Source organism: Lepisma saccharinum, chromosome 8 (assembly GCF_977018435.1).
Source record: "Lepisma saccharinum chromosome 8, izLepSacc3.1, whole genome shotgun sequence".
Taxonomy (NCBI): domain Eukaryota; kingdom Metazoa; phylum Arthropoda; class Insecta; order Zygentoma; family Lepismatidae; genus Lepisma; species Lepisma saccharinum.
The window spans coordinates 31962859-31989851 of NC_139236.1; the positions used below are offsets into that span (position 1 = coordinate 31962859).

Sequence of the window (26993 nt, forward strand, 5' to 3'; positions counted from 1 at the left end):
CGTACCTGCCAAACCTAGCTGACTGTGTTGCCAGTTTATATGATTTGTTGAAGAATGGGGTGCGCTGGTCATGGACAGATGTTCATCAGAAGGAATTCCAGGATGTTAAGGATCTGCTATCTAAGGACTTAGTACGCACAGTATATGATCCTTGTAAGGACTTATACCTGATGTCGGATGCATCTCCTACAGCTACGGGAGCAGCCATAATGCACAAAATAAACGGAGTTCTAAAGCCTATCATGTGTATGGCCGGTACATTATCCGCTGCGGAAAGGAACTACACTCAATTGGAAAGGGAATCACTTGCATTAGTCCGTGGAGTCAAATACTTTCACAAGTATCTCATTGGACGATATTTTGTTGCGTTCACCGACTCGAAACCTTTATCTCACCTGCTGGATCCTAGAAGTAACCTGCCTGCTTTAGCCATCAGCAGAATCAACAGATGGAAGTTAGTATTGGAAGAATATGACTTCAAAACTGTTTACACGCCGCATGTTGAGTTGGCTGATGCTCTATCTAGAATTTGTGTTGCAGATGATCCAGTTCGTGATTATTATGATGATTTCGCATGTTAGTTGACAGCTGAGCCGGTTGTCCTTAATCTTATTGAATCTTCGGTGTTGACGCGCATTTCGCTGGAATCACAACGTGATCCTGAGCTTTCTAAAGTCTTCGAATATGTTCAAGGGAGATGGCCACAATTCATCGGGAGAACAAAAGGTCATCCTCTCAGAAAAATATTCGACAGGCGATATGATGTCCACATACAGAAGGGATGTATTTTCGTGGGCGAAAGACTGGTCGTACCTGAATCTTGTATCCAAAGTGTCCTATCTCTGTTGCACAAATTCCACCAGGGAACATGCAAAATGAAGGAAATAGCTCGTTCATCGTTCTTCTGGAACACAATGAATGAAGATATTGAAAGGGTTACATCTTCGTGTGACACATGTTTGCGATACAATAACAGGCCCAATGTACCAGGTACCGTATTCGAAACGTGGCCTATTGCATCGCAGCCTTTTGAGCGTGTTCATCTTGATTTCTTCCATTTCTCAGACATGGATTTCTTGTTGCTAGTTGACGCTTACTCTCATTGGATATCTGTGTGGAGAGTGAAGAATATGCGATTTGACACCATGATTGGTTACTTAGAGGAATTTTCCTCATGCTTTGGATATCCGAAAACATATGTTACAGATAATGGCCAACCATTTGCATCTTCAGACTTCAATTCTTATTGCTCAAAGAAGAACATCAAGCTTCTTCACTCAGCTCCGTACACCCCTCAATCAAATGGTCTAGCTGAAAGGAATGTTGGGGTGGTGAAGAACTTACTACAGAAGAACTTTTCGAATCGTTCATACATCGCGTTGAGAGAGATGGACAAGTTCGTTCTTGAGCTTTTAGGCAGATTAAGGAATACTCCAGTGCACGGATGTAGTCCAGTAGAACGTTTGCTCAAGTTTCGGCCAAGAACGGACATTTCCGCTTTTGACGCACCAAATGGTTTCGACAATCAGCCTATTAGTCCCGTTCCGTTTATGCCGGGGGAAAAGGTGCTTGTTGTACAACGCAAGAAACAATTCAGCCATGGATCCAAATACAAAATCGGAGAAATTGTTAAATTGATGGGCCGGAAGATGGCGAAGGTGATTGTGGACAATGACACGATTGTTGTTCATCTCTCGAAGATCAAGAAGTATCCCGACAAGGTCGGAAAAGACATCCTTGTCCGAAAAAACCCAGTGCTTGTTGGAGAGGAAGATTATCTCCCAGTGCCTGCTTATCAGGATCCAGTGGTACCTCCGAATGCGGCCTGCGACAATCAACCGGTTAGGAGATCACAAAGACCAAGACGACCGCCTGACCGATATGGGCAAACTACATGAAACGGGAGTCTCTTCAACCTAAGGGGGGGAGAGTGTCGTATGCTGATTGAACTCGAACGCCAGACCTGATTATTAAATGTTGTTGGTGTTTAGTCTGTGCGTCCTTCCTGTCAAACATGTCCAATATGATATAGCCGTCCTGTGCGACGCAACTTTGTATCTTCATATCACAATGTAAGTTATTGTGCTGATTATGTTACTGTGTTCCTAAATTATACATTTACGTTCGTGTTGCTGATACTGTTTTATTCCTGACTCCATTTCTTGTGTAATTGAAGAACTGAAAGAACCCGAAACTCAACAATATGGTTGCACAGTTCGATCGGGAACAAATTTATTGAGTCAAGTATCACTTCGTAGGTTTCCGAAGGACGTAGAGGGACGAAACCTGTTGGGGCCTCCCCGATGGCGCAGTGGTAGCGTCGTCACCTTGTAGTCAAGGGGTCCCGTGTTCGATACCCGGTGGAGGCACATGGCACAGTGGTTCGGATCCCACTTTAAACCGTAGGTCCAGTCCCGATTAGCCTTACTGTGCATAAAGTGGACTTAAAACACCAACTCAAACCAAACGAAACCTGTTGATACAAGCAGAACGAAGAAGGGATTGGTACCCGGAAGGATTTGTACGACTTTCATTTTGTTACAATCATGTTGATCGTTTATCTGCGTATTGTGTTGTGAATCATGGATATATGCATATGAGCCGGAACGTAAACAGCAGTCGACTGTATGGGTGTTTCAAGATGAACCCAATCCAACAAAAGTTGTTCGCGCTCGAAGCACATCGAAACAAATGGTCGCCTGTTTTTTTTTTCGGGAAAACTGGTCATGTGGCAACTGTGCCTTTAGAGGAACGTAGAACGGTCAACTCTGAATGGTACACAACAATTTGTTTGCCAGAGGTATTCGGTCAAATACGGAAAACAAACAAACGCCGTCGGATCATTATTCATCAAGACAATGCCAGCTGTCACACATCTCGTCTAACAACCGACTTTATGAACAGTCAAAAAATCGAATTGATGGATCATCCGCCGTACAGTCCTGATTTGGCACCCAATGACTTCTTCTTGTTCCCGAATGTCAAGAATAAATTGCGTGGACAACGATTTTCGTCGGCGGAAGACGCCGTTGATGCGTTCAAAAACCATATTATGGAGGTGTCTCAAGAAGATTGGAAAAATTGCTTTGACAAATGGTTCGAACGAATGCAAAGGTGTATTTACCATAAAGGAGAATACTTCGAAAAACAATAAAGCAGTTTTCAATGCCAAATTCCTGTTTCTTCATTGTTAGGCTCAAAATATAAATAGTGACCCTCATACAACAGACTGAGGCGACACGATGCATGGTACTGAGAAAACAACAGTCCCATGTGCATTTTCTCATGGTGAATTGGTTTGAAAGGAAGCTTTCAGACTGCAGCGATACGTGTCTCTTGGAAACCAACATTCAAAAATAAACAACACTTTCCGAATTAAAGCGACACGACAAATTGCAGGCGTCGCTTGTCGCTCGGACTGGGCCGTTTTATCAATATGGTGCATTATGTTGCCCCGGCCTGTTATTTGCGCAAGCGTGGCTGGTGAATGGTTTGCTTTAGATCCAATGCTTCTGTGCGAAATCCCGATATCGCTTGTCGCTTCAGTCTGAAAACTCCCTTGTTGTTTGAAGTAAATTCGTGCAAGTGAAATATATCATATATCATAGGTTTTCCCTAAATCCCTCAGGCGGAAAGGCGACGTTGACAGCACATATATTTACTTTAGCATTTGTTATGTGTCATTATTTCTGCAGATTTGTTGGCAAAGATTCACTTAAGCATACTTTACAATATAATAATATCACTAGTTTTATAGAATTATCTTTCCCTCACCTTTCCATTTACAAAATAATAGAATATAGGCCTATCTAAACTTTCGTACGTTTTGAGTTCGCCGTGCGTGTACATGAGATACTTGTATGTAGTATGCTATTCGCGATTAAAATTACCACCTGAGCGCTAGTGTCGCTTCCAATATGGCCGCTCTACGTAGGATAGATCTTTGTTTACATTCAGTAGTAGTACGTAAAAGCAGCGTGTTGTCATTGCTGGTATGGAAGAAACGGTTAAATTACGCGTTATATTTAAATATTGCGAATGCGATGTGAATTCCAGGAACTATAACGAAGGTGAAGCTGTGCTGAGAGCGAAGCATTTAATTATGATAATAGAAATAACACGGAAAACGCACACGAAACTAATGTATACACACTGGTTTTTCAAAACGGTGTTTATTCATCTGCACTGCACCTCGATTGTAACTGCCTAACTGGGGCTCTCAGAAATGATTTGAAAATAAAGCAATTCACCTGTATTGCAAAGCTTGGGAGGAAATAAATGAAAACATTTTCCCCAAAGAGGCAGGCTGGTTTAATAACAACACCGGACAATGATAATAATAATAACAATAACAACAATTGCATTGAGGCTATTTTCAGTCTTCACTGAAAATTAACATACTGAATGAAACAACAACATTAGCATGTCAATTATGTTTTTCTGACTTACCTTTATGATTACGGTAAAAGGTAAAAAAGTGCTCCCCTGTGCTTAGCACCACGCCATGAAGGCGTATAGGGGGTGTGGGGGTAACGCCCCACACTTTCTTGATCCGGTCGTGAGTGGGGGTGATGTGATCAGCATCACGCCCCTGACCGCCTTTACCCCCCAGGGTTTCCCCCAGGTACCCATGTTATGTATTATGTATGTAATTTGGAACATGTGCAAGTCGATTAAGTGCAAAGATGAAAATAGTTTGAGAATTAATTAATGATTACGCACATTAATTAATTCTCAAACTATTTTCATCTTTGCACTTAATCGACTTGCACATGTTCCAAATTACATACATAATACATTTTTTAAAAAAATAATGTTATATTCATAAAGAACAATTTAAAACTTACTTTCATGGCAAAAAAATCATCTTTCCGAAAGATTATTTCGGAAAATAGAGTAAACCGACTCGTACATTCTTCGTAATTTCCTTGTCGCATTTCAGTTATACCAATCTTGTCAATCAGTTGTTTTCTCTGATTTATTTAAACATTTCATTTTGTTGATTCCACGGGGTGGAAAACACATGTAAGCTTTTCACTTGTCCTGAACCACAAAACTATTTAGAGCAAAAACCTGAACAGCATACGCTACTTTTTCGCATGTTCCCCATGCTTTGAACGGCTTCAACACGGCGAAGTGCAGCGAGGTGTCCTAGGTGGAGTGGTTCCTGAAAATCTCACCAGATGGCATAGCCTATCGGATAATTTTAATCGCGAATACAACTGGCGGTCACATAGACACGTCATATTTCAATAACCTGCTCTGCAGTTGATCATCCGACGGATTCTAGACGTCCACTCCTTCTTAGTAGAAGTTTAACAAATACAAATGAAAACAAGCGCTCATTTTTTACTTCGTATGCCGGTGAATCTGCACTGACAACAAAGGGGAGTAGCCTAAACCGGAAGTTCCGGGGGGACCGGGCAAGACCTCACCAATCTTTATGTTTACATTTTTAACACGGTCCATAACTTTTCGGTTAGCTTTTGCGACTACAATGTATAACATATACAGCATGAAAGGCAAGTCGAGTTACACCATATATGACGAGTGCGCGGTGTTTACAATTGAAAAACTAAAATATTATTCCATACATGCACACTAAACGTTGTAAAGTATATATTTAATCAGTGCCATGCTTTTCTACCTAAAACCATTTAATACGAAGCGTAATTCCTCTCGGTTGAATAATTATCGTGTTATAGAAATGTGAAGTGATACGTTGTTTACATCTCACGCGGCCGCCATTACAACTGCGCTCGTGACCTAGAGGTCGCTTCTGATTGGTTATACTACGAAAAATGCTACAGAAATAGGACGGATCCTATCCTTGAGAAATGCCATGAAATATGCCATGGCATCTGAAATTTCATAAGATTTCTCGCTCTACACAGTAGCATTTTGGTCATGACATAAATGGTAATAAAAATGCTAAGGAAAATGCTTTCATCTAAAGCAGGTATAACCCAGCCTAACCTAACTACCACAGATTATTTACTATCCCCAAAAAGCTACCAGCCAATGGCAATGTTTGAAACAGTTGTAGAAAAGGAGGCAATGCGAGCGAAGGGAGCAAGAACATTTTACGAAAAGTATTTTTATTTCGCATAAAATTTGAAATTGGGGACAGTAATTGCTCTCTGCAGGTACCCTTGGCCGTCAATATTTTCTTCCCCTTGTCCCCTAGAACTCACTTCGGTCCAAGGTTCGGGGGTTATGCCCTCCTGCCCCCCCTGTAGTTGCGTCATTGAACAGTTGATTCAGCGACTCCTTACTCTTACTTCTATCCAGGGAAAGGTTTCTCGCGTTCCCGCCCTCATGTAGCAATAAACAGCCAAGCAATGATTATAGCCTTTTCTGTAAAGCGTTACCTTACACCTTTGAAATCCATGTTATTATTTCAAATCCGGGAGTAGCGTCCACTCCCGTTCCGAATACGATCGAAAATGTGTAAACATCCGGTGAATAGCCCATATTAATGGGGGAAATATACCTCGTTTGTTCAGTGACGGCGCCACCCTTAAATAAGTGCGGGGGGCTACAGATTTCGGAGTCAAATTCTCGGGGGGCTAACTAATGCTGGCTATCAGGTATTTACTTAATACGTTACTGCGGTATAGTTTTACCAGTGACTTATTTTAAAGTCAGATCCAAAGGTAAATCACTGAGATGTTGCATTTCGTTCCATCATACAAAGTTACTGTATCGCGCGAATCTTTCATGTCTAATAAAATGCAATCATTATTTTTTTTCTTTTCTTGAGTGGAATAATATCACAGACTTGAACAGTACAAAACACACCATAAAACTACACTCATTATCAACTCGCTGGATATACGTATAAATACTACACGTGACGTAACACGTAATAACAGCTGATTATCAAAAGTTTATTTCAGAATATATTGTGCATCAATTCTGAATATAATTGGATCAATAGTTTTAGATTTTTTTTAAACAATTGGTTCTCCTGCACAGAATAAAATTTGGCCGCCATGACGGTACTGAAGAAATAATTTTCTAACTTCCTAAATGATAATTAAGTCACTGACTAGTGCAGGACTAGGACGCCGAGCAATAAAATTGCCCAAGCGTGCTGATTTTCGCACAGTATTTCAATGATAGTTGATTGAATTTGTATTAAGGTCCACTATATGCACAGAGGCTAATCGGGACGAGAGCTACAGCTTCTAATGGAAGAAGCACTTAATGGAATGTAACTTCCACAGGAATCGAACCCGGGAATCAATTCAGCAGTTTTATCGCTAGACTGTCAGGACAGGGAGCACAATTTTAATCTTTCCAATTCTTAGCATTTATGAATTAGGTAGTTGTGTACTCCAGGGACGTCGGAACCGGGGGCACTTAACCTCCACTTATCATCGAGGGGGCAATGCCCCCTTCCCCCCAGTCGCGTGCTAAAAATGAGACACCCAACTCATGTTTTGTTTTGAAAAAATGGAGGAAAAATGCACATGTTAAATGAACGCGGACTCAAGTTTTAGCTACTAGCAAGAAAGAAAAATCTACGTACAGATAAAAATCACAGCCACGTCTCCGCAAATCAAGCGTAAGGTGGAATTATCCACCTAGGAATACGCAGCTTTGGTTTCCAGTTTTCCTTTATATCTGCCAGGTTTTGTAAGTACAGGTGCGGTCGGTGTGAAACAATAAACCCAGCGTACCCCGATGGGAAGGGAGGGGGGTCATAGAACAGCGTTATTTTAAATCTATTCTTTTCCATATACAACTACATTGCATGGAACAGGCGGGGGCAGATGAAGCTTGAGCCTTCTTACTTAAAGTTCAAGGTGGGAAAGAAAATCGAGACGAATGCGAGAGGACGCGAAGGTCTAGTCGGTAGAGGTCTGACTGTCACGCGGAGAGCCAGGTCCAATTACCGGGGTGAATGATCTAAGGTCGAAATTTTCTCCGGCCTTTTCCCAGCATAAAGCTGCTCCGGGGCCCACCCAGCCTCAAACGAATGGGTGCCTGCGAGCAACCTTTGGGGGTAATTGCGGCTGGAGCGTGGTGCTGATAAACTTGTTAAGTGTTTAACTTAATAAACTGCCTTGGTCAGCAACTTAGAGTTTTTATTTATTTATTAAATAAATACAGTCTGTAACAAAATATCTGCACTACTTAACGCAATGGAACGCAAACTGTGTTTTAGGTGATATGTAGACAATTATAGCGCTCATATTTTACTTTAGATTAATCCTGGGCCTTGTTTTATATGCCTGTTAAAGTCTGGATATTGACTTTTGTCATTTGTTTTTTTATATTATTTTCAGTAAAATTATCATTACATGTTGATTTTGAATAAACTGACATTATTAATAAATCGCATTTCAACCACAATTTTTTTAGCTAGTTTCTGCTAATAAAACTTAATGTATCTGCTCAAACTATGAACAGGGAATAAACCATTGAACATTAAGACAAACATGAAGATTATTACAACACAAATGGCACTCAGAACTTGGTATGCCACCTCTTACAGGCGGCAGCCATTTGCACACAGACGTCAGAGACACCTGTTGGCAGAGAGTGGAATGAAAGACAACAAAAATAACAAAAAAGAATCAAGATGCACCAAGGAACAATCCCAGGTGCAAATTGCCATTGGCCATTGTTTCGCACAATGGCAATTTAAACATATTTCAATATTCCACTCATTTTTAGCGGTGGTGCAGTTATTTCGTTATAGACGGTATATATATAGTACATATACGTATATATGTGTTTGTAGGGGGGGGGGGGAGAGATTGTAAAATCTGGTTGATCGATTTGAAAGCCTGCCCTCCACTCCAAAATAAGTTCCGACGTCCCTGGTGTACTCTTCGATTCTTTAACATCGTATTTTTCCCTCTCGAATATTTGCAACGATAAGGATAGATATAATGATGAAACCAATGAGAGAACATTGCTAACATTCGTGCAATTGTTGGTACTCGAACAAGGAACTAACGAACAGAACGCTTCTTTAGATTTTGAGCGCCGTCCTACTTATAAAAATTAATTTGTCACATCTGTTAGACCTATTGCGAAATATACGTTAGTTAGACGATTCATAGAGGCTAATAATTGTACACATTTAGCTGTATATACCAACAATCAAAGCAGGCCCGTAGCCAGGAATTCTTGGTAGAGGGGGCAAATTTTTAATATATTGTTTAATATATTATTCTATTGTGTCGCGTTCGCAGGTATAGCGGGGTACACGGGAGCACGTGCCCCCTCCTACAAAGCAATAAGTAACTGGAAAGGGATGATATTGTGAAATTCCAACGACCAACAAAAAAATTAATATAAATAGGCTAATCGGGAATGTATCTACTTAAAATTTAAATGGCCCCCCACTGAAAATCGAATCTGAGGCATCTACATTGCAGGTCGATAATGAAAAACTAAATATGCTGACGAAGGCAGTAATTTATTTTTATTAAAAACATAAACTAAACGTAACGTAAACTAAACGTAACGTACATTTGTACTTGATACAGAGTCTGAAGAAGACCTTGCTAGAAGGTTGAAACGTTACGTTTAGTTTATGTTTTTAATAAAATAAATTACTGCCTTCGTCAGCATATTTAGTTTTTCATATCATGGAAACAAGGCTTAATGGTGTTATAGGTCGATAATGTTAATTGGCGATTAATACGTACCAACAGTTTTGGGTCTCTCTCAGAACTGATTAAGGGAGCCCTTTATAAATCCTGCTTCATATTTATTCCCTGCAGTTTCCAATATGCCAGATATTTCCGCATAAAGGAATCTAATGAGAATTCAAAAACACTAATGTGTTCTGTTTTGCAAGATAAATCAAATAAATTAGATAATAATGATTACATATTATCTACACTTTGATGAATTCTGTAAAAAATTGTAATACCTTTTTTGTACATTAAAACATGGGTCTCTCAGTCTGCCACGGATTCCATTTGCTTCAAAAGCGAGTCTCTTACATCACTACAGACAATGTTGGCTTACTGGTTACGCTAACCATTTTGCAAAATATTGTGTGAATTGTATTGTTTTATTTTTGAAACACATTTCTTTTTCACCCAACAAACAAATAGGAAACCCTTGATTGATCAATGACTTCTTGGATTCCAGTGTCATCATAGTTTTGTATTCTCTTTACATTTTGAGAAATATGCTAAATGACTGTAGTACGAAACCAACTGTAATAGGGGCCTCCATCACCTTACTCAGTCCTCGCAGCGTGAGGTCTCTGGGGCGCTTATCGCCACCACTAAGCAGAAACGTTCAAACCCCAAATATCAGGGTTTTTATGCTGATACTGATTCCTGCTAGTCATAGAATGGCTTAAGAATCCACTCCACAGCAGAAGAGTTGATAGAATGTTTTGTGGAATAATTAGGTTATAAATAAAAGGTAAAGGTATAATAGTTCACCGTGCATACAGCACCGTGCCATGAAGACACATTTAGGGGATGTGGGGACACATTCTCGATCTCGGCCAAATTGAAGGTGATGTGATCAGCACCACGTTGTGACACATTGAAGGATGTTGAGGAAAATGGAACATCTCGTTACATCAACAGCATCTTACCAGTTGATGAGACCTGGCTTTACTATTATGACATGCCTACTGGCTCTTAGAAGATAAAAACACGACCGTGTCTGTGCGAAAATCATAATCCGTAAAGAAGAGAATGGTGACTGCCTTCTTTACCATAAGGGGAATTGTGGAGCGGGTGGTGCTGGAAACACAGAAGACAGTCACCGCGAACCTACACCTTGGAGTGCCTGCCCAGAGTACTTCAAGCTCTCTCGTGGTCAGACATTTAGTTTCTCCACCATGACAACGACGCTTCTGTCCACCGCTCCAAAGTTTGCACCGAGTATTTGCCACGTACTGTGCCGAAGGTGCTGGAACATTTTCCCTAGGGTGCAGACCTCGCTCCATGTGATTTTGCACTGTTCCCTCGCGTCAATAACAGGTTAAAGGAATAAGTTTCCAACAGAGAGGACCTTCAAGGGCGTGGGATGACGAGTGTGCCCAGCTTCCTGAGGAAACCAGTTGATTTTGGAAGGATGAAAAAGTGTATCGTGTGTTGTGGAAAGTATTTCGAAAGATTGTAAAAATTAAAGGTGTATTACAAAACTTCTTAGTGCCTTTTCTATTTACACTCCAAAAGATGCTTAGTCTAACTCGTATCACATCACAATTTTTATTTCTTTCTAACAGAAATAATAAATGTGAAACACTATCACATTTTCGTCATGTTTGATAATTGACCCAGTAGCCGCCCTGGTAGTGGGGTGGTTACACAACGCACTACGATGACAGGAGTTCCTGTGCGAACACCAGCCTGGACATGGGTGTTGCTTGTGAGTGTCCCTTCATCAATTTCATATCATCACTCATTCTCATTGTCACAGTTAACTAGAAGTGGCAGAAAAGTAATGTTAAGTAACAAAAATAAAACATTCACTCTCTGTCTCTCTCTCTCTCTCTTCCACATGCATCACTGACACTATTACCAACAGGTAGACGCAGTGACGTGCACTGAGGAGTAGCTAGTCTAGCAGAGATAGATCAATCAATCTCACATCTCGAATTATATTCAAATCACAATATTTATTGTCTTGTTAAAGCCACCACAGCTCATACGCAACACTTTCTTTTCCACGCGCTTCTCGTCCATCGGTGTTCTCCGCGGGCAAAGCTGGCTGGATACCCTACCTCGCTCTTCTTCAGCCAGGCCAGTTTCCAGGTAGAAACGGCCGGCCCAAGGAAAAGGAAGATTTCTACCTCTACTTCCCTTGCCCCCACGCCCCCCGCTGCAATGGTTGAAAGCCCAGGCTTTCAGGTCCCCCAGTCTATCTCCTATAGGACAGATAGGGGATTGGTTTCTCATAATTTTTTTGTAAATCCTCTAAAGAACACAGGGTAAAATTTTCTGCAGTACTTATGTTCTCTGTATTTGCACAACCTTTTACACGTTGTACAATATGTGTGTATGTATAATATGGGATGTAGTTTTATTATTTATAAAATGGGAACGTGTTATGTGCAGACAATAATGTTATGCTTTCTTTCTTTCTTTCTTTTTCAAATATGGAATATATAATGATTAAATTACAAATATGTGCTCAGGCTCTCTCTGACTCTCGTTTTAGTAGTGTTTTATTTAAATATACTAATATATTGGCCTGTAACAGTCATAAATACGGATGTATTTATTTGGGCAAGAGAACGCGGGTTCATATTGTTGTTGGTTTGGTTTATTTTACTTCGCTTTTCTGCCACATTTGGTTATCGCGAAAATGAGGATTGAGTGATGATATAATGAAATTGGTGAAGGGACCTCATATGAACAATCCAGGCCAGGATTCGAATCCGTAATGAGTGCGCATTCTTGTCCTGTGTTGCAGTGAATAATGAAATAATTTGGAATGAAAAATGTATCTCAGAACTCAAAAAGTCAAATGAATATCATTGAAGAAACTACAAAAAAGTGTGTTGTGTTTTGTTTCCTGTCACCAAATCAACCAAGCGCGGGGGAGTGGTTATCACAGCGCGCTACGACACCAGGCGTTCCGGGTTCGAACCCCGACTCGGGCATGGGCGTTCCCTGTGCTCGTTCCCTTCATCAGTTTCATCGTATCATCTTCACAATTTACCAAATGTGACAAAAAAGCGACGCTAAGTAACAAAAATGAAATCAAATCATTGATTGATTGCTCAAATTGGTTTATTTTACTTCGCTTTTCCGCCACCTTTGGTACAACAAAATAGATGAAGGAAAACACACAAAGAACACAAATGGCCAATCCGAGATTCGAACCCAGGATCTCTGGCTTAGAGTCAAATCAAATTGTTTTTTTATTTTCGAATGTGGGTGGGGGTTACGTGTACTTTTTTCTAGTACTCATTCATAATTTTGCAATCTTTTCCTGTTATTGACATTCTTCTTTTTTGAAGGAATACTGGCCCTAAAGGGAGGAGGGGTGTGACTCACACCAACCCCCCCCCCCTTGAGCACGCCACTGACTGCTACCCCAAGTGTCGACGTCACCGCACGTCACTGGGTAGACGTGGGAAACAAAAAATTGAGCAGTTCAAACTCCATAGAAATATATCCCAGGAAACATATCCAAACACATTACGCACCATTAATAATACAAGACCACTCAGAATGTCTAGATACTGAAAATCGTGAAATCATTTTCCGAAATCTGGATCCCCTAATTCTGGTATGACATTATGGAATCCAACACACCTTCCTTAATACATCATCAAATCCATAAGTGTATCTGTTGTGATCCTAGAGCAATATAGGATATCATTGTAAATAATAGTGAGAATTCCAGGTAGGAAAGTGTTATGTATTTTTCACAAGGGGGGCAGTTGCCCCCCTGTCCCCTCTAGCTACGGGCCTGAATCAAAGGATAATCAGCCACTGAATACGTCCACCTACCAGGCAGGCAGCAGATTTCGTAGCAACTTTGGCGACTCATGATTGGTCAATTACTTAGTATCAAATGATCAGTGGCCACTGTTACCCAGGCATACCTACAGCTGCCCCCACCTGATTTTAGAACACATCATAATGAAAGTAACCTTGCGATCTAACTGAAGTAGAAAATGTACTTGAACATTGTACTTGTCTCAATGGAAGTTTTATAATAGAAAATGTAAACTTCTCCTTTTTAAGTTTTCGGTCGAAATGCGTCTACACACCACAAAAATCTAGCGGGGCTACAGGGGGGGGTTTCAGCCACCTGTAGCGCCGTCTCTGCTTTGTACCCCTGGAGAAATAACATAACAGCTTGGTGGAAAAAATCCTGCGGACGTCCATGTTTGTGTTCCTGAATTTTAAATTTCAAAGGGGTAAAAAAAAGGTGGGTTGCATGACTAAAGTTCGGTCGCCTTATTGTTCAATATTTTTTATTCTCGCGCCAAACTTTTACAACGTAAACTAATTACGTAACACGGTGATGATATTTGCGAAGCGATGCCATCTGTTGACAGAATTGAGAACTTGGTGATATTGCATCCGCAAAGTTTCATACTGATAGGGGGAAATTTGTCATACATATGGCATTCTGGCCAGTTTCTTACGAGCGACACAAGCGCTATCTGTAGTGAAGAGCGAGTATGTCGAAGACCGCTCCCTCCATGTTAGCCACAGTTGCTTATGGAGAGTGGTGTTAGCAATGTCTATGGAGAACCGTACAAGTTCGGCTCTCTTTAAGAGAGCAGAACAGTTAAAACGTTGGGAGGAATCGGAAACTAACCGTGAGTCAACAGTGCCAAAAGAAAAACTCAGAAAGATTAAGTTTTCTTCGGGTTGTGTGTTTTTAGCAGCATGTGCGGCAGGGGATAAGGAAGAGGTGCAACGTTTGTTGGAGAGGGGAGCTGATATAGATACAGCCAATGTTGATGGGTTGACAGCCCTTCATCAGGTAAGCTAAAGCTGATATGTTGTAGTATTTTTACTCTATTGCCGAAAAATGTCGAATTTAGCATTGTTCAACCTGTTGTAGTCCAATAAACCTGATCTAGGACAAGAAGGGTTTGCAACAAAATGGCTGACTGTGCTTCAGCTGGCCTATTTAAAAACTGTTTTTTACTTGATTTTGTTTGCATTGAATCTGTGAATTGGTGTGGTTTTAACTTCATCATATGTATTGTTATGTTCCTGTTTACTTAGCTCATACAGTGTATTGATACATGCATTGTTTATGTTTTGGAGTTAATAGGCCTAACCATAAACTGTTGATTTGGTGTAATGTGTCTGCCTTGACAATTGCACTGTACGATATCACGCATTGTAAAATGGTATTATTATTGCCGAACATTTCCTTGTGTGCCGAGTGCATTATCGAAGGAAGGAAGGTGTGTTTTGTTGGGAGCTAGCTTACGTTGCCAACGTACAGTGGTAATATCCGTAAAATTCTCACTTTTCACGGTTGTCAAAAATTATAAATTTAAAAAATAATGTGGCCATTGATAATGTTTAGAAATTATAGTGAATTTCTATTTAAATTAATTTCTAAAGAGAAGGTTAATGTTGAGCAGTTTTTCTTCTGTGCATTTCCCATTAAGGTTGTGCAAGTGCAAGGGAGGAACTACTGCAACGGTCTTTACAGTTTCTATTAGTTCTATAAGTCTACATGGAAAATTGAGTTAATTGCGGGTTTTGAATAATAACTATATTAACAAGGCAGGGGCATACATTTGTGTCTAAATATCTTGCAATGCCAGCAGAGGAAAAATTGTTGATGCCCTTTTGCACCAACGTAGATTTACTCGCAAGTAAGAGTAAACTCAGAGTTAACCCTGATTATCTGATGCACCAACAGAAAGGTCTGGTAAGCTGGGAGTAAAAAGAGGGGCAAGTTTACCCTCAGAGATCGGCATGTAAAAGCAGAGTACACCCACGCAGCGGAGTAATGGCTGCCACCCGCAACCCGTAATTTATCACTTCAGAATTTCAAAATTAAATACAGTAGACTCGCGATTATCTGAGCTAATTGGCACCGAGATTACGGAAAAACTCCAGAATACGGAGATAATGTGCTAATAGGTCGTAAATGACGAAACAACACTTAAAAATGTATAGTAATTATTTGTTACTAGTACAACATAAATGAGAAAATTATTTTTTCCGCTTAGAATAGGCCTACACAGACTTAAACATAATCGGTAACAATCTGATACACCGACAATGTAACAAACACGTCCAGCGTGGACTTGACTCCATAGACGAACAGGAGTGTGCGTTATGAAGCGCGATGTTTTCCAATCACTCCCTCGGTTAATCGCGAGTCTACTGTAAATGCAAAATATGAAGTAATAGACTCAAACTGCATATATGAAAAGCAAGAAATGGTAACAGTTTAGGATATCTGAGACACATTTCATTTTTACAGAAGAAACTACTTACTTAAATGAGTTTGTCTAAGGTTTACAATGTTCGTCAAGGTATTTTCTTTCATTGTGGAATATAGCTATTTGACAGGGAAATCATGTATTTTTCAAGAGAAATATCTCACCGACGCACAATTGCCATTGTTTTCATTTGTCTCCCATACCTAAACCGGATGCAGCGTACGTTTCATGATGGCGTAGCCCCCTTTCAGTGTTTCCAACACCGTTTTTTTTTCACTATGCTTGCCTAACCTAACCTTATCGGGAATAGTTCGTGGGGCTATCCGTCAGCTTCCCGTGCATAATGTACAATTTCCACCGGTGACTAACACGATAGTATGTATTTTTTGGTGAAGAAGGTTGGAAACACTGTATACCCACAACATGAGTCACGATGTGGCCGCCATATTGTGTGTTATGGAAGTGAGGAAAGGAATCAAAGAAATCACTCTGTATGTGAAAAATTGTGTTTGTTTTCGTGAAAAAACCATAATGACCCCTTGATCTATGTTCCGCAATACACAATTAGTAAGTACGAACCATTCGAAACACACAATATCCGATTTAAATGTGTTTCCGATATACTAAACTGTCACCGCGAGAAATATATAGCATGTTATTAAATATATACTTTGGCATATGTTTACTGTGCACATTCTGCAGTACAGAGTTTGTAAAATTGAATCTACAATGCAAACATAAATACACACCCAGAAACCAGTAGTGATGTAAACCTTAGCTATGACACTATCGTGAATGTTATGTGGAGATACATGCATATATATATATATATATATATATATATATATATATATATATATATATATATATATATATATATATATATATATATATATATATAGATTCCTACTACACATATAACCAGGGCTCGAAAAATCCCGGTCACCATGGCGACTAAAAATTTCAGCCTGGCGACTGTGATCTTATGCTGTAATATGTACGAAATTTTGATGATTCTAAGTTCAAATTGCGGTACAGCGTAAGTTAGTAAATGATTTTTTTTTAAAATCAACGTTGTGAACATTCCAGAGAATCAGTAATAATTTCTTACTCTTTGTCCCCCAACACCCCATTTCCTGTTTTCTCGAATGATTTAACGATGTTTTGAATACCGTGATGCTCAGCCTCTTATACAGTGTGTTTCAAAAGTTGCACAACCCAAACTTTGAAAATGTATATCATGAAAACCGTAAGAGATATTTACACCGGGTTTTCTGCATTATGAAGTCTCATCGATTGAGATATTTTTCAATGCTTAAAATTATCAGTTTTCTCCATACAGAAAATTTAGATAAATTAATAACTGGCAGAAGGCAGCTTTAAAATTTTTCCAGAAATGCACTTTTGAATGAGAAAAATACGTAAGAAATTATCGAAGGGTCATAATTAGATGTGTAATGGCATGTCAATCTATCATTTGCGACCAATATTGCTCATGTGCAACATTTGATGGATTTTTTATTGGCTATATTATGGGTTAAGTGAAAAAGTGTCATTTTTGGGACATATATGGCAATGCTAGCAGGTCGAAATATTGTCAACAGACGCACGCCACATGTGCCTAAGTATTGGCTATACATTTACGTGAAAAGTCATAAACCAAGATTTTGTGCCGAAATTGGACTCTTGAGAGAATCCTAGTCTGCCTCTGGTTACACTGAATTCTCTTCGCTCACTTTTGACGTTACTATGCCTGTTCTTTTAATTGATTCAGCATGGCGTATTCTTTGGAGCAGCACGTGTGCATTGCTGAAGAGTATTTTACTACTCATTCTTACACTCATGTGCAAAACGTTTTCCAAGAAAAATCTGCTTCTGCTGTGCCTCACAAAGCAACTGTTTTCCGACTAGTCAAACACCAACAAATGATCCCACAAATTGTTAAGACTTGGTGTTATTATTATTGAAGATTAGGCACACACAGAAGATGTACTACGTCGCTGTTTTGCCTGTGTGGAATCGTCTCTGCCAGTGCTACCGCAACGGGATGTGTTGCCTTTGAAACACAGTAGACTTCGACATTGCCTGGTTCCTCCCAGCGTAGAGATGTTAATGCATTTTTCGCTGAAAATTTCTACGTAGTACATTTCCTGTGTGTGCCTGATCTTCAATAATTAACATCTCTACGCTGGGAAGAACCAGGCAACGTCGAAGTCTACTGTATTTCAAAGGCAACAGATCCCGTTGCGGTAGCACTGGTAGAGAAGATTCCACGCAGGTAAAACAGTGACAGCAAGAAATCAGACGACGTCAGGCCGACTCAGTAGCACGGTATAACAGAGATACCCTTGACCCTCTGTAGCCCCACGAGAAAGTAAAAGTTTTTGCATGATTTTTAAAAATTGTTCCATACAAACTATTTCTATTGTTTTTATCTCGTGGAGATGTATTATAGGGGAGTAATGAGTTTTTTGGTGGTGCTATCATTTTCATCATCACCTCTCTTTGTGGTATGAACTAGATCTGTGGAATTACGAATTATGCATAACTTTTGTAGTGTTTTTATAGAAAGGATTGGTTATGAAAGTCGAGACTTGACAGAAGAATGGCAAATGGATGTGAATGGAATTTGACATGTGTTATGTTTGTGGTTTGTATCTTGGAGTGGTATTGGAAGTATCGGAGGTTGAAAGTTGGCAATCCTTGTGTGACGTAGTGGGGTGGGAGATTTACTGCAGACGATGTTTCGGTGCATATGTCACGGGTAGACTCATTGCACCAAACTCAAACACCTTCTTGTCAAGTGCCATATTTCATCTTCTGACTTAAGTACAGAATGCTTTCATGGTTAGGTTAGGTTTAAATCTCTTAGCATAATTACACTTACATGTAGCCAATAGCATTTAACCTGATGGTAGAAGTGGTGATGAGCATTAGTCGACTAATATTATTTGATTATTAAAAACCATCAACTATCGAAAATTAGTCGCTCGACTAACATTAATCGAAGTAATCATTTCACTAATTTAGTCGAAGTAGTTGTACGAATAAAATAAGTTGAACCATATTAGTCAAAACAGAAGATGCCTTATTCCAAACCAGCCATCCACCACTGGGGTAGAGGATTTATTCTTATGAGCTGAAGCAGAAGGGTATTTTTTGGAAAGGTCAGCGACTGGAAAATTCCATCACATGGTATTTACCATGCCACACCCACCAAATTGTCTCTCGTGTCAGAATTTTCTCAAGGGATATGCAGTCAGACACTGGTGGTTTCTTGGAAGTCACAGGCTAGTGGTCATCCCTAGGTATCATGGCACAAGAAAGACATCACTATTTATATTATGAAGCACTCCATTTCTGGCTTCCAGATAGGCTAGAGATTTTATGTTAAAAGGATTGTAGTAGTTGTTAGGTTTGTTATAGTAATTTGACATTGCTGTTACTTTTGCTGCTGTTTAGGAATTTATGGAAAAGAGGAGTGGAAGTAGTGCTGTATAGGTGTTTAATTTACTTACATAGGTGATACTTTGCGATCATATATCTACGTTATTTGCGTTTTCTGCATGCTGGAACCACTTTTGCATTACGTAAAACATCTAAATGTGTTGATTTAAAATAAAAGATTGACTTAATTCTCGAGGGGATATGGTCGGTCAATGACCCCCCCCCCCTAAACTCCCATTTGAAATTCCTAACTGTTATGCCTACTGATTATTTTTATCAAGAGCCACTACTAAAGCTTGTGTTAAGCCAAGTCTCATCTCTGCGTTGTTTGTTGGTGCCATGAGAATCTGAGTTATTCTGGACGATATGCCTGTCTGGTGTACCTGCATGAGTGTGGTGGCCTTTTGTCTCTTCATTTCTTCCTCTCATTATCCTTGATTGTATTCAGTTTTATCAAAGCATTATTTTGGATGCCAATGGAATGGGCAATGCAATTGAAACTAGCAGTTTCTGGGCACAAAATATTTGAACTGTTAAAATATTTCTTATGTAAAGTCCAGGACTCCAGAATTTTAATTATTTTCGAAACCCATAGGCCAGATAAAAAAATTTGAAAGTGAGTGGAGAGAATTATTTTACACTCTTTCATTGACTTAATCAGGATGGATTTCAATGCACCCTATCCGACCTCCAAAACCTCCTGGTCCACTTCACCACAAATCCAACATCCAAATGCTTACGAATGCAACCCTCCTATGCAATGCTCTATTCTCATCACCTCTCACACCCTCCATGTTTACACTGTCACTGGCAAATTCACCCTCCATCTCGAAGGGATCTGCAACATCTGTGGTGACTTTTACCTGGGAGAAACATCAACCACCCTCAACCTCAGAATCAATAACAACCGCTCCTCCACCCACAACCTAGACTTCACTGTTGCCATCCATCCAACCACCACAATATCCCTTTCAACGACTGCTTCTGGGTATTCTTCTCTTACCATAATCAGGCAACACTGTAGTTCGCCAAAGATAGGAGAGGGGCTACATATCAGCCATGAGTGCACCCCAACACTGAACAAACATCTAACAAGGTTGGGCTCGTACTTATTCACATATGTGGAGTTCCTACCCACATTGTATATGCCATTTTTGTTTATGATTTAGAGTACTTATTTCTTTGGTCAACTAAAATTTCGTAGGTACAGTAGAGCGTCGATTACACTGGGGAACAAAAAAAAGATTTTATTTTGCGGCATAAAGTTTAATAACAGTTTCAGCACACAAAACAGCTGTGATTGCCAATTGTATGATTGGTTCAGTTGAATTGACTCCAGTTATAAAAATAAACACACCATGGAAAATATAGGAGGTAAAATTACTCTACGCTTTTCTCGGTAATATCAAAATTTGATAATGGGCTGAAATTCCCATAATAAACTTATTTATTTATTTATAAATTGTTGCTAGGCAACTTATGAAGCATTGCTAGGCAATATATCGGACACTCAACAAACCTTAAGGAAGAATACCAAAACATAAAAATGGTTTTAGGAAAAAATTGAATATGCTGAACATAAGTGGCTCGTGTGTGTGGATTTGAAGATGGTGATTTTTTTTTACTAGGACAGCAAAGTGGGTACACAAAGTATCCCTGTTTCCTATGTTTGTGGGATAGTCGTGCTAGAGAAAAGCATTGGACGATAAAAGTTTGGCCCCCAAGGGAAAATATTAGTGGGAAAAGCTAATATCATTCATGAACCGCTGATAGATAGGGACAAAATCATCCTTCCGCCACTGCATATTAAAATTGGGTTGATAAAACAGTTTGTCAAGGCCTTAGATACAAGTGGTGATTGTTTCAAATATATATGCCACACTTTTCCAGGACTAAGTATTAAAAAATTGAAGGCAGGATTCTTTGACGGACCACCACAAATTCGTACACTCATAAATGATGCCAATTTTACAACTTACATGTCTTACATCGAATCTGAGGCCTCACTGAGCTTTGTGTCAGTCGTCAAAAACTTTTTGGGGTATCACAGAGCAGAAAAGTACCCCGATATAGTTGGAAATATCTTGAAAAACTTTGAGAAATTGGGAGCTAATATGAGTGTGAAGATACATTTTCTACATAGCCACATTGACAGATTCCCTGAGAACGTTGGTGATTTTAGTGAAGAACGGGGAGAAAGGTTCCATCAGGATATAAGGATAATGGAAGAAAGGTACCAGGGATGGTGGGATCGCCACGTGATGGCCGACTACTGTTGGAGCTTACAGAGGGATTGTCCTCAAAAGCAATACAGCAGGAAATTGTATAGAAAACGTTTCACATAGTTTGTTACTTCATTGTGTACATATTTTCTTAATTATTTTGATCATAGGCCTATATAAATTTATTTTTATAATAATGATTGTAATCACAGAAAGAAATATTAAATTGTTGTTGGAAGTTCATTTATATGTATGTCTTATGTTTCCGCCATTTTGGTTTAGTTGCATTTATTTCTTAAATTAGAGCCAATTCAGGAAATATATTATTATATCATTATTCAGCAGCTTGAAATTGACCTAAATTAGCTCTCAAACACTGTGCCGCAATTTCACTGTTCCCCAGTGTTATCCGAACGTCGGTCAACCGAACGACCGCTTAACCGAACTGTGTACTCGCTCGCACCTGTTACTCTCCCACCCTACCGTCCATCATCCCCCTCACTCCCAAACCAAGTTTCCCAGAGTAGTCGCCGCACTGAGCCACCGCTGGCGGAACATTGCTTCTAATGGGGCCTTCATAAGGCGCTGCTGACCAAAATAAAGGATTTTTTTAAACGTTAATTTTGTGTACTGTGTGTATTGTTCATGCAAAATGCGTATGTAATATGTACATATTTTTGTTTAATAAACTGTACCACATACTATATATTCCTACTAAAGTTGCCTTTGTACGTTACTTTGTAATACTTAAAGAGATGCCTGTTTTTATGAATAAATTTACTGTACAGTACTTCTTTTTGGCAAATAAACATGTACAGTTCGATTATCCGAACAAACCAGTTTTCCGAACACCCATGTCCCCCAATTACTTCGGATAATCGGCGCTCTACTGTACTTGCATCATTAATAACTTGTATATGGTTTACTGCGATGTCCTAGATTATGCCTGGATCACATGAGGCTCGATCTCCTGCTTGATTTTCCAGTTGGACTTGGACTTGTTGTGTGGTACTGGCTCAGCTGCTTTTGTTCCCACAAGGTATTGCGCAAAGCAGACAAGCTAAAAAGATGGACGAGCGATTTGAAGAAAGCCGTAGAAGAATAGCTACTGCTGTTATTAAAAATTAATTTAAAAGAGTTAAGATAAAAGTATTTTTATGGGCCAGAAATTTGTTCAAAAGAAAGTTTGGTAATGAAGGTGTACTCAAAAAGCTTTTTAATGAAATTCACAGGATTCATTCATAAAAATATCTATTTTGTTCAACTAAATATGTCAAACATTTAATACACTGGTAATAATAAGAATTTTCATTATCAGCTATCACATTTGTCGTGTACAAGTCTCATCACTTTGGATAAATTCCTAAATATGTATTAATGAACCCGAATGCACATTGTCTCTGTTCTGTTCTTTCATCGAGCAGTTTCCAAACTTGCACATTATATTCATAGGACCATACTTCACTCTGATTGATTGTTCTACAGTTGCAATTAGAACACAGGCTAATCATCAAAACCAGTCAGACAGACAGCCATCATTTCTGGCCAGGTAGCCAGTCCAGCACCAACTAAGGCATTCCTACTATAAATCCACTTCTGTGTGATTTGGCCTTTTAGATATTATCACCATTACTAATCCCACCATTTGGGAAGTTGTTTGCTCTTTGCGGTTTGTACATGCAGAATTGTGTTGTTGGTTTGCCTGCTTACGAGGGAGGTGTCAGTTGCCAGAAGGATCGTTCTTGCCTGCAAATGTTATTCCCTTCCACCTCGTAAGACAATTTTAGTTAACATTATCAAAGGTGCTTCAGCACATGGCAGTTGCTATATTATATGAGGCTGGTTTCTACAGTGCCAGGAGGCACACAATCTGCTGACTTTGACAACATGGCATTTCACACGTCCCTTGGTACTTAAGATCAGATTCTGTGGTCCTCTGACTACATATTTGACCGTAGCTTCTGTACATATAATTTTTCTAAAAATTGCTCCTCTTATGTAGAGCCATCCAGATACAACAATTTGTTATTCTGTTCTGCAATTTGGGCAGTTAAGATATGGTAGTTTAAAATTTGGACTGTGATAACTAGGGCTCGGAAGTTGAAGACCTATAAATTGCCAAAGAAAAAAAAAAGACCTAAAAATATCAAAAAAGGGACCTAAAAACGTGAAAAAGGACGTGTAAATGTGATCCAAATTAATTAATAACTTCAGTTTTAATTACATATTTAATGAATAAAAATACAAAATTCTGGTGGTATGGAACCCACAGTGCGAAAACACTGAAAGCTTGAAAACAAGAGAAAGTTGCCACTTACAGCGCACCTACCAGACAAGTTACAGTTAAAGGACCTTGTACCGTACCTGCTTCAGTCTTCCAAAAATGTTTATCTCTCGTTTCAGGGATGGTTCAAATATATTTCTTTCTTTTTTTAATTCTTTACTACAGAAAGGATGTTTAAGAGATGGTGAACTGATGATGATTCGAATTGAGAATGGGCAGTAAAAATGTAGTGGAATGAAGGTGAAGTTGCAAAAAAAAAAAAAAAAAAAAAAAAGCCGTTAAGACCTTTAAAAAGGCTAAAAAAAAGGACAAATAAAACCAACCTTATGTTGGGCCTTGTCTTCGGACACTAGGAAAAAAAAAATGATTTTTCCTCAACTTCGGAGCCCTAGTGATAACTATAATGAGAGATGGCATAGCAGTTAATGCATTCCAGATGTGCAATAACATAACCTGCCCTTTGACCATGTTTTATTATTCTTTCGAAGAATTATTATGGAAAGACATCCATAAATGTAAAATTCAACATGTTATATACCTGTGGAAATAGAATGTTTTGTAGATTTCAGAAAGGTTTGGCAAGTAATAACAAGCTTAGGAACATTTACTATGATTTAAAAAAAAACAATAAAAACAGCAAAGCCCCACTCCACGTGGAAATACACTATATTTTCAGAACAATCCACAAAGTGTAAAGTATATTTGCCTCATAGTTCACTGGATGAGGAAATGGTTGGTTTATGTAACACAAGATAGTGATATTCCTTCTTTTTATGTAAAAGCTAAATTATAGTAAAGAAATATGATTTAATAATTTCAGTGTTGTGGTTTTGGGAGAAACTGAGGATAACTTTGTGTAACTTTTACATCCTGAAATTAACCTCCTCATGCCATCTTGAAATGTAATGCAATTGTTTATGCTTTTCATTTCTCTTCCATCTCCTTCGGAAGTAATTTGGTGAAGTATGAATTTCCTATTTTTTTTTGTCTTATCTATCACAAAGAAGTCCAGCAGCATTTGCTCCCAGGCTTTTTTGATCTCTTCACATCCATGCAGTTCAAGTACTCCCTGCCCATTTCTCTGGTCAGTACCCACTCTTCCATTTGAGTCTCCCATGATAATTACATCTCTCGTTTTAGACAATCGTTCCACTCTTCTCTCAAGTTAATCATAGAAATCTCACTGTATGTATTATTGTTACTAGCCTCTCTAGGGCAATGTGTATGGTCATGATTCTTGAAGTGGTGGTTGTTAGTATTTTTGTATGATAAATTTCAACTCTCTTTCTTTCATCTAGGCATTCATTGAATAACATAATCACATGTCAGGCACATCTGGTACTGCCCTCTGACACAACCAATGTTGCCAGTACCCCTCTTTAAAAAAACATGTTTTTATGAATGTCATAAAATAATCCCATAAATCGTCTGTAATGCATTTGTAAAAATTTATCACAGCCCAGAGCCAGGACTAGATTTTCTGTTAAGGTTGAATCCTTTAGCCTTTGAATATCCTATCCTTCGTCTCGATAAGGCAGTGGTTCTCCCTTTTCATTACTCCCAAGAGATTAGGTTGCCTCTTCTGCCTTCTGTGTCGTACCGAAGGGTTCCTTCGCTGCATCTGCTGTTGAGGACTTCACAGTAATCCATGCAAAAGACTTTCAACTGGTTACCATGATATGGAGTCACCTGTACCACAGCTTTTTAACGAGGTTTTACTCCAATTGCTCCTTTGTCATCTGGGACTTGCGACTGGCAAGGTGAGGTTGGTCCCTGTGTCTATAAACCCCCATATTTCAGAACAACAGGACTGTCAGGGAACTTACAAATCATACTGTACATCATGTCACATGTAGTAAAGATCATAAAATGACTTACATACAGCATATGCCTGTATTCTTCATTCAAATTTCCAAACCAAGCTTGGTTTGAATATCCACATTAATACTTAGATTAGCACACTTAAGGGATTACGTAGAATTACTGACAGTGGTTATTTTGACCATGATGTTTCATTGGACTTGTGAAGTAAGGGGACAGGTCTATTTCTATCATTTTTATATAATTGATTGTTTTGTACTTTGTGCTGAGAAGTTCTGATTTTACATTTAGAGAATGTAAGAATGCTCATTCTCAGCAGCCACGTAACTTTCCTGCAGTTCTTTGCATAGTGTTAGAAGATTATCCTAGGAGATAAGTTTACCTTACTTACACGCTGATAAAGGATACAAACATTTGTTCCAGAAATATGTAGAATATTGCATGAACTGGCCATCTCTTAGATCCAGGCTGCCCAAACTCTTGTGGGCCACATCAGACCTGCTAAGATTTTTTATGTGGCCCACCTTAATACTGAAAAACACCTATGATTTTATTTTGAGGCATTATTTTTAGTTTAAGTACAATTTAATATGGACCATGACAAATGGCTGAAGTAATAGCTTGCCTTTCATGCAAAAAGATTTGGACTTTTCCTGTACGTTTGGGGAATTCAGAGCGCTAGTGGCGTTACTTCACTTTTCGTGGAAATTGAGCTTAAAATTCTTGCTCATACATGCATCACTACTGTCTGTGCTCCAACAGCTAAACATGGCATGAAGTATTTAAATGAGTCTTTTTCTCAAAACTGTCTTGAATGGAGTTACACCACTTGTGCTATGAATCCCTCATTTATTGTAAAATTTCATTAATTCTGAAAAACACTGTTTTATGCCTTCTCTGATAAAAAGTCAATATTATTTATTTTCCACAATAGAAATGTCCCGCACCATGACTATGCGGTCTAAGGCTTTGGGCTCCGGCTATGGGATGTGTGTAGCTTCGAATCTTCTAGGGGAAACTTAACAATCTTTCTCCCGAGATTTAAGTCTGTGTATGGGACTGGCAGGTGGGAATGAGTCCGGCAGTCGGTAGGCAGTTTTGCTGTTGCGCCATGGGTTATTTATTATTATCCATAATAGAAAATGAATGGAGAGATGGCAGTTACATGTACTGAAGGATATGATAAAAATTAGCTAAATGTATTTAATCATATTTAAGAAAATAAGACATTTGATTTCTGTAAGATAATATATTGAAAAGTTTTAGGTCTAGCGTGCACTAGCAATTAAAAAGGTGGGCAATTTTTTAATCAGAGAGTTAAAAAACAAAAGTGATTTGCTTGTAATTT

The 26993-nt window shown here is 39.0% G+C and overlaps 1 protein-coding gene across 9 annotated transcripts in view; it reads left to right on the forward strand.

Moving 5' to 3' along the window:
* Window positions 1-14106: 14106 nt before the first annotated feature.
* The window catches only part of Mbs (Myosin binding subunit), a 245605-nt gene continuing 232718 nt past the window's right edge, over window positions 14107-26993 (forward strand). For all 9 annotated transcript variants that reach the window (XM_083126415.1, XM_083126417.1, XM_083126419.1 and 6 more), the window contains exon 1: window positions 14107-14442. In XM_083126415.1, the coding sequence (XP_082982541.1) occupies window positions 14194-14442 (249 nt within the window). In that variant the 5' untranslated portion in view covers window positions 14107-14193. The remainder of the gene's footprint in view (window positions 14443-26993) is intronic.